The sequence below is a fragment of the Branchiostoma belcheri genome, unplaced genomic scaffold (genome assembly GCF_001625305.1).
Source record: "Branchiostoma belcheri isolate BF01 breed outbred unplaced genomic scaffold, Haploidv18h27 scaffold181, whole genome shotgun sequence".
Lineage (NCBI taxonomy): Eukaryota > Metazoa > Chordata > Leptocardii > Amphioxiformes > Branchiostomatidae > Branchiostoma > Branchiostoma belcheri.
The window spans coordinates 309,388-324,913 of NW_017803280.1; the positions used below are offsets into that span (position 1 = coordinate 309,388).

The following is a 15,526-nucleotide window of genomic DNA, read 5'->3' on the forward strand; positions in this document are numbered from 1 at the left end:
TGAGTAACTGCTTTTTGGCGTAAGTGGTATGTTGTTTTCTACAGCGTGTCAACTGTACAAGTTTGAGATCAGAATATGTGAAATCAATAAGTGTATAACCAAGAGTGACATTGAAGTCAGTTGTTAAGGCCATGTTGATTTGATTATATGAAAACATCCTCTGGAAACTCCAAACCTGATGCGAGCGTGCGAATAAAGAAAAGTTTGGCCAGAAAAACAAGTTGCTTTTATTATGAAATCTACGTGGTCATGAAGTTTGAGCAAATGACACAGAGTATGGTATGGTGAATAATCTACTCTTCAAATTCATTTCTTTACATTTTCGTCTTTTTCGTATGATTTCTACGACGCTGGTATCGTTTTCCAATATTTTTTAGCCCCTTATGGTATGATGATGGTATATATTATCTTATTTTGCAACTGTTTTGTGCGATTAACAGTAGGCTTGAAAACTTCCTTTTTTGCAACGGCTGAAAATACATGTCATGATTCGTATAATCAAATCATTGTGGGGTTGTGTGGCGTAGCGGCAGAGTGTGCGACTCGGAAGTAAGAGTCCCGGGTTCGAGTCCTGACATGCCACCGATCTTGTGCCCTTGGGAAAGGCACTTTACACGACTTTCCTCACTTCGCTCAGGTGTAAATGAGTATTGTCCTGTCCTGTATTTGTCCCCTGTGTTGGTGGCGGCATTAATATAAGTTGATAAAACTTGAGTGTGTCGTCACCACGTCTGGTGATTACAATTGGAATAAAAAAAAAATCAATATGGCCTAAACTAATAGAAGAACGTCGAATTACCAGGCGCAAGTTTTGCAATATGTTGAATCAGTGTGAGTCCAGTAGCATTCCTACAGTGGTAAACACAGCTGTGGTGACTGTTTTCTTTTTTCGCTTGAGTCTACCTGACTGTAGATTGATGTATTACCCAAGAGCACGATGAAAGCAATCGGGAAGATGGGAAAGTAATTTCAGTTGAGGCTTTAAAGTGTTGCAAAGTCTCAGCGTCCATTTGTCTTTTTGTCTCTTGTGGCAAAATTGTTATGAACAGCTGCGCCTTAGCTTTGCAACTAAACTAAGGCCACACCAATTTAATTTCTTGGTTAACGGATTTTTCTGGAAAAATAATGGAGCGGGCGGCGAAAAAACAGGCCTAGTCATCCTATTATGGCCCAAAATTGTATGATAGGAGCCATGTATGAAGTCAACACACCAGGCTGGTTCAAAATTTAAACAATGAATTTTGAACTTTTAATGATACCATTGCATTGAAAGATGGAGTGACAACTAGGAAAAAAAGACTGTTTTCAACTGTTCAGTATGAGCATTTTGCAGTTGATTCTGAATTTTCATTATTTTATTTTTGAATCAGAAAAAAATTAAGTGGGCGAATACGTTAACCAAGAAATTAAATTGGTGTAGCCTAATGGGGAAGGTTTAGTGCAATCTGGGTGGTAAAGATGATGGAGTTTTTACACTTCAAACATGGCTTCAGCGAATGTCTTGGTTCTAACGTAGATCGTCGTTAAGATAGAAAACAAGACTGTGGAGTGACTATGATTAAGAAAGAAGATTAGTACCTTGAGGGAGTGGATGAGTATCTGCACGGTTAACCGAGCAATAGTCGGAGATACAACTTAACTTAAAAACTGGTTTCCTCCTTCCCGCGGCGATGTCAGCTCCAGAGACGCTAGAAATAAACACCTTCTGTCCACATTCATAGCACGAACAAACAGATACAAGAACAGTCCTATTCCGTACACGATAAAACTACTCAACGAACAGTAACTTCTCCGCATTTAGAACATGATTACTGTGTAAATATTAATATTTGTACCAAATGTCAATCTGTAAATAGCCTTATCTATTGATGTGAAAAGTATGAAATTCAGCCACTTTACCTGGCTGCGATGTACTTTTTAAGGATCATGTTGATTAAATAAACCATTCATTCATTCATTCATTCATTCATGCATGCATGCATGCATTCATTCATTCATTCATTCATTCATTCATTCATTCATTCATTCATTCATTCATTCATTCATTCATTCAACTTTCCGGAACGCAGAAGGAGGTTCAACTAGCCTGAATGAATCACTTTTCTGGCTGTTCCCTTAGCTGGAGGGTGTCTAGTATCTTAGACCCAACACCTAGAAGCCTAGAGAACTATTGTGACTTGGAAAAAAATGAAAATTAAAAGAAAGTCATGCAATAATTGCATTGTTACCAATTTTGAAAACCTAAGTACTTTAGGGTCCGATCACATATATCTTTAGATCACTAGGGCATTGCTGTAAAGTCATATGAATGTGGTACAAAATTCAACTGTCTAGTTAAGCTAAGGTCCCAATTACGCCGGTGCCCGTCGGGGATGTAGCCCCGGCTGGCCCCGGCCGGGTTCAGGAGTCGAGCGGACATCGTCTGTCGTGGTCACAATTAAAAGTTTCCTTCAGTAGCATTTCGTTAGAAATTTTGTCACCCTCTTTGGTCGGTATCCGGCAGGCACCCGGCAGGTACCCAGCAGATTCTCTGACGATGTCTTGTATTGACCTATACGTAATGCAGAATTCACATATTTGTTGTGATCATTTGATCTGTGAGATCACACATTTTACCCGGGTTTACGAAGTACACACCTTTATTCTGTTCATCTGGTCTGTGACGTAAGAAATGTGTCCCGGTGGACTGCCGGCAACCGGAGGGGCACCTCTCGGTGTTCTCACGATGAGGTCACGGCGTCTTTTTGTCAGCGGGGCCCGGGTAGAATTTAACTCAGAATTAAATTCTTATCGGGGCCCCGACGGGCCAAAAAATAGCCCGGTAGCCGCGGGGTGCCCCGCGGGGCCACGTCGGGGTCCCGCCCGAAAATGGTAAAAAAACAGCCCGGGAACTACCCGGCAGGGCCCCTTTTCCCAATTGGGACCTTAGCTTAACAGAGAAGATTGTCTTGCAGCCCAGTCTGCACTTGTTTCCATGATAGCCTGCTTAAAAATTATACCACCTAAAAATCGTACATCGAATGTGACCACGTCGTTACCTTCACTGCCTATACGTCAATGCACACAGTAACTCGACCAAACATCCGTCCCTAGAAATACCTTTTATTTCTTTTGTCGCTGACTCGACAGAGGATGACAATGTCGTGACCGAATCGCAGACAAATCGCCGGGAAGTAATTAGAAGTAGTGCGGGTCAGACGTCCCATTAACCCGACAAGTTCTGCAGAGCGATCTGCCCATTTACCTCTCCCACAGGGCGACCAGTTGTACATCAAACGGCTAGTTTTATCTGCCTTGATGGAAGCAATGGTTGGTGATAATCGTGTTATCTTGTAGTATCTTTAACCAAGTGTCACGGGTGGCAGCATTCGTTATGAATTTCACTTTGTTATGACTTGTCCCACCTATAGAAAAGAAAGAAATACATGTTTACAGACTATTACTACTAAGACAAAATTCACCCAATCTGTTCCACGGTATGATACATTCCATGAATTATTATCATGTCCAACTACCATATCTGCTTACCTAGGCCAATTTCTGTACACTTTATTCCATAAGCGACAACATATCATCAATACAAGACCATGTAGTAAATACTGTTTAGATAGTAGTTTGTAGTAAGTAAAGTTTTGTAGTTGTAGTTGTATTACTGCCATACATTGTACCTCGTACGATTGTTGAGCAATAAAGTTCGGTGTTCAGTGTTTTATGTCTCATTAGGCAGAATGTGTAAAACTATAAACGATCTGTGCAATACTTCATACTATATGATTTGTGCATCCGCTTTGCACTACGCCACGGGCAAATTCCCATTAGACAACGTGTGTGAAGGTTGAACGAAATAATGTGTGTTGTGCAATAAGTAATGTTATGCTCCATGTAAACGTTTTGCACCGAATGCAGTTTTATCTCCAGCTTATTAGGCAAAGTGATCCGCCTGCTTAATATGTAACACAGTCACTTTTTTTACCTAAAATTTATTTTAGTGTCACCATTGTCCGTCTGCATTGTTATCTGCTATGATATAAATTTATACTTGAAACGTTGTTGACAATATTTAATATACATTTTCTGTAATGGTTTCTTACTATTTTAAGAAATTATTTTCTTACTATTTTAATTTTAATTAAAATGACGTTTTATACTGTTTATGTGATGTCCAATTGTCAATTCAGCCTCTGGCTGCCATTTTTGTGGCAGACTGTTGTTGTGTTTTAATGCAAATAAACCATTAATATAAACATCAGTGTTGCAGTAAGACTGTGCTTTGTGCATCTCCTCTGATTAGAGCTCGTGTAGATCTTGCCCGATATTATCATTGTCATGCTATGTTTTGTTAATCAGGTTTACACCGTATACTCATGCCAATAGGTAAAATGTATTTGTATATTTTACTCAATACCTCATGTCATGCTATGGGCATTTCCTATGTACCTCGTAGAAACCTAGAACTAACGCACTGATGAAGTGTTTCATGTACAGGGCTGTTAGTGTGTGGAATAACCTTCCAATTGTTATGCAGTCCACACAATCCCTGTTTAAGGACGGTTTGCACAAATACCTCCATCAGTAGGTCACAAGCACTGTTCGACAGGATTGTCAGTTTTTTTTTAAATTATGTATATTGTAAATATGTTATTGATTGATTTAGATGTGTTTTGTGACTTGTCCAGTTGTCAACTATGTTTATATAATGCATTGTCTGTATGTATAAATACCAGGAAGACTAGCGGTGGACCCTAGGGGTCCACCGCTAATGGTTATTCTAATAAAGTTTCAAGTTTCAATAGGCAGTGTGAATAAGTCAAATCATGCTTCATGTAATCGTTTTACAACACATTAAAGCATGGTCCTCAACTGGGATATAAGTCTATTGTTGTACATAAAGCAATGTAGAAATCTGAGCACCAGAGGATAGATATCTCCATCTCTAGTACTAAAAGCTTTTCTGTGTAATTAATTGATGATTTCTTAGATCTAAGAGCCACCTTTGATAATAGTGCCGTAAAATAATTGATTGACAACTCTTAAAATGTCCTTAATGTATGAATTTTGTGCCAAAACGGGATGTGATGTACTATAAAAAAACAAAATCTTGTCGAACATTACGATTTAAAACGACTATTTAAATATATTGATTTGATTTGATTTACTGAAATTGCAACAGTGCAATACACGCGGAACAGATTCAGCTGTTGCTGGTGTTGTGTCCCACACATAGAAACGAATACTGGACAGACAATACTCATTTTCTCTTGAGTCTAGTGGGGAAAGTCGTGTTAAGTGCCTTTCCCAATGGCACAAGATCGGTGGCATGTCAGGACTCGAACCCGGAACCTCTTGATTCCGAGTCGCGCACGCTGCCGTTGGTTTACACGACCCCACGTTCCTCTATCGCGTTAAATGTGTTAACAAACAGAAGTTTTAGCGAGTGTCTGTAGTAAGTATCTGTAGTAAGTGATTTCCTCATTACCAGCATCAATGACAGATGAGGAGAATCCGGTTGACTACAAAGACATATGAGATGTCAGGTCGGGTTAATCACATGAGAATGGAAAAACCACGCTTCCTGATTAGCGCTGATTGCACGATAATGAGAAATCAACACCATCTTAATCACTCAGCCAATCATGACGGACGCCTTCCAGATGTCATTAACATCAACACTGCCAATCATCAGGTCGTGAAGATTGTACTTTTGCTGATATAATGAGAAATCAACACCATCTTTATCACTCAACCAATCATCACTAACGTCTTCCAGATGTCATCAACATCAACACTGCCAATCATCAGGTCGTGCAGATTGTACTTTTGCTGATATAATGAGAAATCAACACCATCTTAATCACTTAGCCAATCATGACGGACGCCTTCCAGATGTCATCAACATCAACACTGCCAATTATCAGGTCGTGCAGATTGTACTTTTGCTGATATAATGAGAAATGCACACCATCTTTATCACTCAGCCAATCATCACTGACGTCTTCCAGATGTCATCAACATCAACACTGTCAATCATCGGGCCGTGCAGATTGTACTTCTGCTGTTTTGCTGACACCAGGCAAACTTCACTAGCATAAGGCCACAGAAAGTAATTTTTATGGATGACACTAGCGCGCATTAATTTTTAGCCCGATTTTGGAAAAAAATGCTCTCTAACAGTGGTCAACATGCCGAAAATTGGCAAAGATGTCCGTTGCCATGCCGGAACGTGGAGGGCAAATAAATATGAAGAGAGGAGGCTCTAATTAATTGTTTTGTCATTTACTACTAATAAATTACTGCAGTGAAGTATTTCGTTCATTTCATATATGTTACGGTGACTGAAAGTGTGTTTATGACTTATGCGATGTTCCCACTGAATCAAAACCATGCATTTGTACAATAATTGAAAACTCATTTTTCAAAGTTGTTCATCTTCAAACTTGTTTAAGTGACAATTAGAGGTTGTAATAGTTGGCACACACTATATGTATAATTTCTGGTTCAACAAGGTTTATGATGTCTAAATCTGATAATGTAGGAATCGCTTTTTTGGCTGCCATGTTTTTTTGCCCTATATATAGTGCATTAGATTTGGAGTCTGCGAAGGATGTCATCCATGATATTTACTTGTTGTGGCCTACGTAACGCAAATCCACCGAAATCACATTGAGCACCCAATGCTCTTTGCGATGATTTTAACATCTTCCCGATTGCTTCCTTAGATTAGGTTATTAGAAACCAATATCCTAACGTGTACTTTATTAACATTACTGGTCTCCATCGTACCATACCAAAGTACTTAACAATGGTCTATTGACGACAGCATCATCAAGTTTGTGAACATCAATTTTATTTTGGAAATTAGGAAATGTTAAAAAAAAAAAAGAATGATACTAAAGCATGGAGCGTTGTTGCAGCATTCCTGCCTCAACTCGTTGACAAATTTAGATATTTGTTTGTTTATTTATTATTTGCACGTATAAAAATTACATAATCAAACAATAACAATAAGAGTATATGCTGGGTAGGCCAGAAACCTAGGTGGTTTTTAAAGGGCCTACCCCAAACAAAGGTAACTATCATAATGATACATGACAATACATATTTAAATCAAACATTAAAATTAAACAGTGAAAAAATTGATTAATTAAACAAAATCAAGACACAGATATAATAACTGAAGTGTGTAAACTAGTTTTTACATCTACGAAAATAAAATTAAACAAAAGTCTTATAATTAAGGTCGCTGTTGCAGAAAAAACTGATTAGATAATTAATATAAAAATTAACGATTAAACAAATGATTGATAAAACAATGAAAACAAACAAATCAGATTGTAGTGGACTCTCCAAGCAGAGGTTTGGGTTTTGGGGGTATTTTAGCGTGTTTTAGGCTTTTTTATCGGGGTTTCTCTTTTGCACTGAATTTTTCCAAGCAGAGGTTTGGGTTTTGGGGGTATTTTTAGCATGTTTTTAGGCTTTTTTATCGGGGTTTCTCTTTTGCACTGAATATTTTTCCCCACCAAACTGGGTGCTTGGAGAGTAATTGTAGTGGTGCTGGGGTTATTTTGAAGATGACATCCACCTAGAGGTCAATCAGAACAACGTCAACTTTCTTATCATGACCGGAAAAGGAACCCAGATGCCTCAAGCAAGAAAAGACATCAGCCAGGCTCTACTACGTGGTATTCTGCCCAAGAAACAGATGTAAAGATTAACGTCTTTATCCTACTTGGTGATTTCTTGCTTTATTTGATTACAAACTTAAGGTAGTTATCGGAAAATTGATTTCTTGCAAAGAAAATTAAATTTCGATTTTTCAATGTGTTCAACTTTTCCCAGTGGGTGGGGAGGACACAGGAGGAGCTTTCAGTGCAAAATAACTAATTATAGTGGAGAATGGATCGGGTCTGAATGGACGGTACGAACACAATGGTTGGGAGATTCTGTTGTTTTACAGTGGTCATGTTCTTGGGCGTAACTATGCATAAATGTTATTTTTATTACATTCCTGTTTGTTTTAAGCCCTTTTAGTTTCAATTATTGTGTTGAATATGCATTATGTTGATTATCATATGTTTCTCTTTATATCATTATTTCATCTGTATTTAGTTCATTTAAGAGTTGTTAAAATTCATACGTTTTTTTTCTCCTGTGTTATAGCTTTAGTTGGTTGGAATTATTTTGTTTATTTCTTTTGTTTGTTTATTCTGTTGTACCTTTGTATTTGGATCCGTGGTATATGTGTTATCTTTTGCGTTATTTTTATTTTATTTTATGGTTTATTTGTTATTTTGTGAATGAATAATAAAAATTTAAAAAAATAATTTCGATTTTTTTAATGTGTTCAACTTTTCCCAGTGGGAGGGGAGGACATAGGAGGAGCTTTCAGTGCAAAATAACTAATTATAGTGGAACAGCCACTATCAGAAGCCTTGAGAAATACCGTGCTTGGCTGCCATCACAAAGGGTGAAATAAAAACCATGTGTACAATGGTTAAATCCAAATTTTAAAATGTAGGAATCTTTTTTTTTGGCCCGCCTTGTTTTTTTTTCGCCTGTTATCATTAGATTTGGAGTCTGTGGAGGATGTCATCCATAAAATTAACTTGCTGTGGCCCAATTAAGTCCCCTAAACACATAAAATGATGTATACTGTGAATTCGAATGAACGTATTGTTATGCTCCACCTACATGATTCTGTACTATATCAATCATTACATATTGCAATAACATCACCTTGCACAAATATTTCTTTCGTATCCAACCCTAATCCCCTGATATGCTTTATCTACATCCACGTCTACAAAAAGCGGGAGCTTTAGGAAACCTAATTTCTCATCCATTCAATATAATACGATAGCAGATCCCATTGTCAACAGGCTTTAGTACCAATGCCATTGGACAATAGATAAGATAAAACAAGATCACCACAATGTGGTTGATGTTGATAAAAGTGTAGTTTTCACATTTGACGCCAGGCGTCGCCTACCAACATGCTCTTTCATCGTAGACCTCTGGTGACTGCCTGACGATGTCAAAGGTATAAGTGTACCTAATGTGAATATAATTTGCCGTCTTCGTTGGTCAACATGCTGTTAGATGGGGCATGAAAGTATTCACTAAACCTAAACATCGTCTGCATAGTATTATTGTTGCAAATAAGTGAATTAGTTTTGCAAAAGAAATACAAAAGGTAGACACACAGGTAGGGAAGGCATCAGTTTCAGGACAATTCACGAGGTTCCCTTCCCCAGAATGCATTGCGAAAACAGGGGTCTAAACCTCATTTGCATAGGACAGGAAGGCATCGGAATGATCCTGGTGATGTTTAACAGCTTGTTTTTAAGTGTTTTTTGAGGTGTCGATGCATTTTATGCTCAACGTTAATTAAATTACTATGGGTTGAGTCTGACAAGAAATAGAGAATGAAATGTTTGGAATATGTGGTTTGTAACATGATAATCGTAATTAATAACGCTATACTGATGCTGTAACGTTATAAACCACATGTTCCATATTGAAAAGAACACAAAAACGTCATCCTTGGGATGGGAAACTCGTGAATGCTGTATGCACAGCAAACATGCTACAGTTATATAATACATGATCTCATGATTATGTAGGCTGTTATTTTGACGTTCTATATGTAGTTGCCATTTCACAGCCATGTTGATTCTGTTGAATCTTGGCCGCATTCTATCATTAAAATCGCCATCTTGGTTTTGCTTGACGCCGCCATCTTGACCCTGTAAACGGTCAGTGGCCCAGGGCTGCTCTTCCCGGTATATCCGGCACTTGTACATAAACGTAATAGGACTACGTATTAGTCATTTCATTGACTGTTCGGTCAGTTTGTATGTCGATTGGTTGTTCACCGTTGGTTCATTTGTTGGTTAGGTTAGGGTTGGTGGATTGCAGTTGATTGCTTGGTTATTGCTGTGGTATGCTTGTTATTCGATTAATAATTTGATTGATTAATTGATCTATTCGTTGCTTTGTTTCCAGATTTTTCCTTTTTTTTTTTAATTTCAGAAACCTCTGAGGCTAAAGGAGGAGTTTATGACTTGTCCAACCACCAGCGACTGGGTCGTACCGAGGTCGAATTACTGCAAACACTGGTTGACGGCATCAACTCACTATAACACATCGGCACATTTATAAGACAGAGATTGCATGCCAGATTAACACAATTGACCAATACCATTGTATCATCGTCCTACTTTTGAAACCTGCTTGGGCCATGAGCTAATTATACATCTAAACGTGTACATTTTTTTTTACTTTTATGTAATAGAATAATCCTCACACCCAGAAGCAATTTCCGTAATTTAGGTAACAGTTAAGTATTACATTTATTATCATTTTATGACTAGTGGTCGTTTTTCATCATTGACTTTGTCATTTTTGCTACCGCCTCGTTGAATTTCGTCAACTTCAATGACTTCATTTTGATCGTGCGAAACCGCCACGGCCCAGGACTGCTCTTCCCCGCTCCCGAAGACTCCATAGAACACGGCGGCGGCAGCAAACACACAGGCCTTAATCAACAGAACTCGGGACCACTCCTGTCTCGACTGTAAACGAAAGAGACTTTAAACAGATTGCATCAAAGTCCATTGCAGCTTTACATTTACAGATTTCTGTAATTTTTTTTTATTTACTTCAGAATTCACCTCAAAACAAGGCTCGTGAGAGCCACTTACATGTTTTGGGTTACAGTGATGACTGCGTGGTCAGATATTTGTTCACCCTTGATTTAAACCGTTGGAGGTTGTAATTAGCGGTGAAACATTCACGGGGAAGCTTGTTCCACAGTAAAGTGGTTCTGGCGAAGAAACTGTCAGCATGAAATTTTCTCTTGACTGATGGACTAAATAGAAAACGATGACAGATACAATAGACTCTTGATCTTGCAGAGCAACGTTATATATTATATAATATATAGTAATAAATATTCAGAAGGCGTGTCTATGATTTATGATATAGATACGTACCTTATTCTTGGTCAGTGCTGTCACCAGCAGTGGGAATGTCAGGCCAACAACACGAGACAGAACCCGGCTGAGCCCTGTTAGCACGCTGGCGTATTGATGCGCAATGTCAAACGGGTTGGCATCAGAAACTGTAGATAGCAAACAAGTCCATATATTGCCATTTCAATGATAACATGATGGTAATATATTAATATCTTAACCCTAAACAGTACACCTGGGGTCCGCGCAGACCCCAGCAGTATATATTCTGTAATATCTTTTTTTTTCTGAAATTTTAGGTAATTGTCACCCACAAAGTTGTCCCTCAATACAGTGCAGAAAACTCCGTTTCTACCATTTATAAAAAAATTATATCTGATTTTGTTTTGGGGTCCGCGCGGACCCCAGTCGGCTTTCGATCATAATGGATACACTGGCGTTCTTATACATTACCTTATTTCCGTTTTTATATGTTTTTATGCACTCATCGTATGTCTACCAAGTTTTCAGAGAATGGTGTAGTAATAGAATTAAATTTTAATAACTTTGGTGTAATCAGTTTGCAAAACAATTGAGCTGGTAGCATGTTGATCATTTCTAAAAATTAGCAAAAAACTGTTCTGGGGTCCGCGCGGACCCCAGGTGTACAGATTAATCAGTCCGGGAAGGTGTACTGTTGAGGGTTAATGGTCAAAGCATTCGTATTTTCTGGGTAAAAGGTTTTAAGATTGTCTGTTTATTGACAGATGAAATATGTTTATGCGCGAATAAAACGTTTTTTTCAGTGCTACTCCCAGATGTGTCCATGCGTTTAGTTGTCTACTTAATAGCATAAAAAAATTAGAATCATACAAACAACCCCATTCAATTCAACACTATGGTACCTGGAGGTAAAGAACTCACCTGCCGCCCGTGCTGCAGAACTTCCAAAACCTACGGCGACAAAACAGCCTGCCACGAGAGAGTTGGAGGTAAAGGCTGCCACAAAAAGGCAGCCAGAAACGCACATACAACCTGAATAAAGAGGGAGATCTCATTTGAGGAATTTTGAAATCAGCTGACGAAATATAATCTCCAAGCAGATCTTTCAGTGGCAAGACAGTATCCATTGGCCAGAGGAGTGTCCATTAGCCACCGAAGGCTAATGGACACTCTTCTAGCCAATGGATACTGTCTTGCCACCGAAAGATCTGCTTGGAGATTAGACGAAATAGACTTCTAGGTGTTAGAACAAAGTGTACCAGTTTGAGTTGATACATAAGTTCAGTTATACAGAATATATAACAAATAATCAGTTGCTTTCATACTTCAGAAACGTATATACAGATCATGTCTATCAATTACACAATTACATGAGTAATTGCCAATGATCTACCATTAAAGCATGTTTCGTTCATTCATTGAGACCACATCATTAAATCGAATGCTTACTGGGTCAAAAATCCTGTCAATCAAGTGAAGCACAATATCCGCTCAGTCCCAGAACCAGAAACAAACAACACTCAAACAAGCGCCACCCAATACGATACTTCCGTCCTAGATGCAATACAAGATGGCCGGCAGCTTCAAACAGTTCCCGTTTTGAAAATCGACCACATTTGCATTAGGAATTTTAGTTTAAAATGTCGCAACTGATGTTTTTACCCTAGCACCTGGCTCTAGTGAAATGGACTAGTCAGTAGATGTAAAATGTTAACACACCTGTAACAGCCATCGCTTTACGTGCGACTGTTGTTGAAACAGACTTGCACAGCATATTTCCAAGTAGAGCGAACAGCGGCTCCAACGCTCCGAATATCAGAGTAGGAATTCCAGCGAGGACTCCAACCTACATGAACAATACAAAGAAGACTTAGTCTATAAAACTGACTTTCAGAGTAAAAGACACTGCTGTCATGTCACCATATTTACACAAACATGTGTAATGCATGTTTGTTAAACCGCTATGAACCTCCTATTTAAATTAGGAACTCTATATAGTGGTAGGCTTGTACTATATTAACTACGTATGTATAATAATAATGTGACTTACCAGTTGGATCTTTACCCCAAAGCTTTGCTCGAAATACAGTGGTAGGATGTTCGGCTCAAAAATGTAAGACGCTACTAGTATCAGAACGTAGGCCCAGACAGCAGTAGAAGTGAAGATATGACAAAATGGAATGCTTTTCTACAGAGAAAAATACATTTCAAATATTATAATTCACTTTCCAACGATTGCCAAGCTAGAATAACAGCATAGATATCTACAATTTGATAACCGAGAATAAGCTCATTAACCATCCCCCTGGCTGATACAATTTAAGTATGTTTGCCTAAGGCCACACCAATTTAATTTCTTGGTTAACGGATTTTTCTAGAAAAATAATGGAGCGGGCGGCCGGGCGAAAAAAAAAATAAAAACAGGCCTAGGCATCCTATTATGGCCCAAAATGGTACGATAGGAGCCATGAAGTCAACACACCAGGCTGGTTCAAAATTTAAACAATAAATTTTGAACTTTTAATGATACTACTGCATTGAAAGATGGAATGAATGTAACAAGTAGTAAGAAAAGGACTGTTTTCAACTGTTCAGGGCAAAATATGAGCATTTTGCAGTAGTGTTGATTCTGAATTTTTATTTTTATTTGCAAATCAGAAAAAAATGAAGCGGCGAATCCGTTAACCAAGAAATTAAATTGGTGTGGCCTAAAGAAAACACGTATTGTTTTTGCTCTCTCTCTCTCTCTCTTAAACTTATCACCATATATAAATATGCATGTCTTTGAGTAAGAATTAACACAGCAGACCATATGCGAAGGTAAACATTGCTTTGAAAATGTTACATGTCAAGTTCACAGTTTTCATCAGTTAGTCGATCGTCCGTTTAACGGAGCCCGTTGGACGGTAGTTGGTTGAATGTGACCGACCATAATTGAATGTATTATATTTGTTATTACCATATCGTTATAATTAAATATGATTAGTGTATAAGAATGAAAAGGATTTTAAAAAAAGCTGATGTTTTGTTATGTTGGAAGAACCGCTTAGGTGTACATACTTGGATGGAATTCTAATCAATTGCAAAATATCTCTGTTTCAAATAGCTCTGTTAGCATTTAATTTAATATTTTAATGTCTTGGGGTAGTGGGACTACGGCGCACATGTCAACTTTGTATATTTAAACGTTAATTGTACCTTTTTCGTGTGTGGCGCTGTTAATATAAGTTGTTAACTTGAGTGCAGCGTCACACTGTCCTTGTTATGTCTTTATGTTTTGATGCATAAAAAAATGATGTCTGTCATTTTTCCTACCATTTTCTTCATGTCGTTCTGGTTTGGTATGTTGGGGGCGTTTTCCTTTTTTGCCACACTTGCCACTGCAAATCCAAGCGAAGCGACTGTCATTCCCAGGCCCCCTGTATAAATATATATGAACAACATTGATTTGACTTTAACACTGGTCTTTTCTGGACTTTAGGCCACAGGAAATAAATTTAATGGATGGCATCCTCTGCAGACTCTAAATCTAATGCGACAGGGCGAAACAAAACAAGACAAAAACAAGATTTCTACATTTTTAAGTTTGACATCAATTAAACCTTGACCGAAACAAAAAAAAAAACGATACATGTATTGCCTAAATTTAGTGCCAGCTATCACAGCATTATTCATATTTCACTGAAATTACTTAGAAAAATGATTTAAATTCAGTGGGAACATCACATATACACATCCACCATCACATATAAAAAGAATGAAAAAAAAACTTCACTGCATCAAAGTAAAAGACAAAACTAGAAAGGCCAATATTTGCTTTGGAGCAAATACAGCGATGGGTTCACCACATTTTACGACATGGCAGGGAAAGAATGAGAAACACAAGGGAAAACAATGATTTACATTGATATAACTATAATATGAAGTAACATACAACTAAAACAACAGTTGGATAGCTATTCCCTACTTTATTGGTTAGGATTTTTAATTGCATAATGCAAACTGTTGATTTTCAAAATAAAAAAAACGTTCATGCCCCGCATTCCAATGCTGGAGCAGGAAAGCTTGAAATACCTACCAAAACACTTGAATACAGACATACTGTCAGTATGGAAATGCTCTGTGCAGGTTTTAATCAAGTTAAATCCCAACAGCCAATCAGCAAGAAATGCTCTGTGCAGGTGGAAATGCTCTGTGCAGGTGTTAATCAAGTTAAATCCCAACAGCCAATCAGCAAGAAGAATAGAGGAAAGCTGCATGCCTATTGGTTGATGCCCTGCATTCCATTGTGATGACTCATGCCCAGACGTGGTAAACACGGCACACTAACACAGTAATACATTTGCTATAACACAGCCAAAAACTCAAATAAAACCATTCTAAAAGCCTGTATCACAAAAATTTAAAAAACGCCTAGGGGTATTTGCCCACTGTACCTCCATACCAAATTTCAGGACCTTAGGCCCTAAAATGAAGAAGCTGAATCCATTTAAAGATATGGCAGGAGGAGAAGGAGGAGGAGAAGAAACATCAGAAAAAGCAATATGGGTTCACCACCACTTCGTGGTGTGGTG

The 15,526-nt window shown here is 38.1% G+C and overlaps 1 protein-coding gene across 1 annotated transcript in view; it reads right to left on the reverse strand.

Annotated features, from left to right (window-relative positions):
- Nucleotides 1-10,355: 10,355 nt before the first annotated feature.
- LOC109467544 (vesicular glutamate transporter 2.1-like) overlaps nucleotides 10,356-15,526 on the reverse strand; it is an 11,068-nt gene continuing 5,897 nt past the window's right edge. Inside the window, exons 5-7 of the mRNA XM_019765564.1 lie at nucleotides 11,874-11,984; nucleotides 10,992-11,119; nucleotides 10,356-10,571 (exon numbers count right to left, since the gene is read on the reverse strand). Coding sequence (XP_019621123.1) covers nucleotides 10,356-10,571; nucleotides 10,992-11,119; nucleotides 11,874-11,984 — 455 coding nt within the window. The remainder of the gene's footprint in view (nucleotides 10,572-10,991; nucleotides 11,120-11,873; nucleotides 11,985-15,526) is intronic.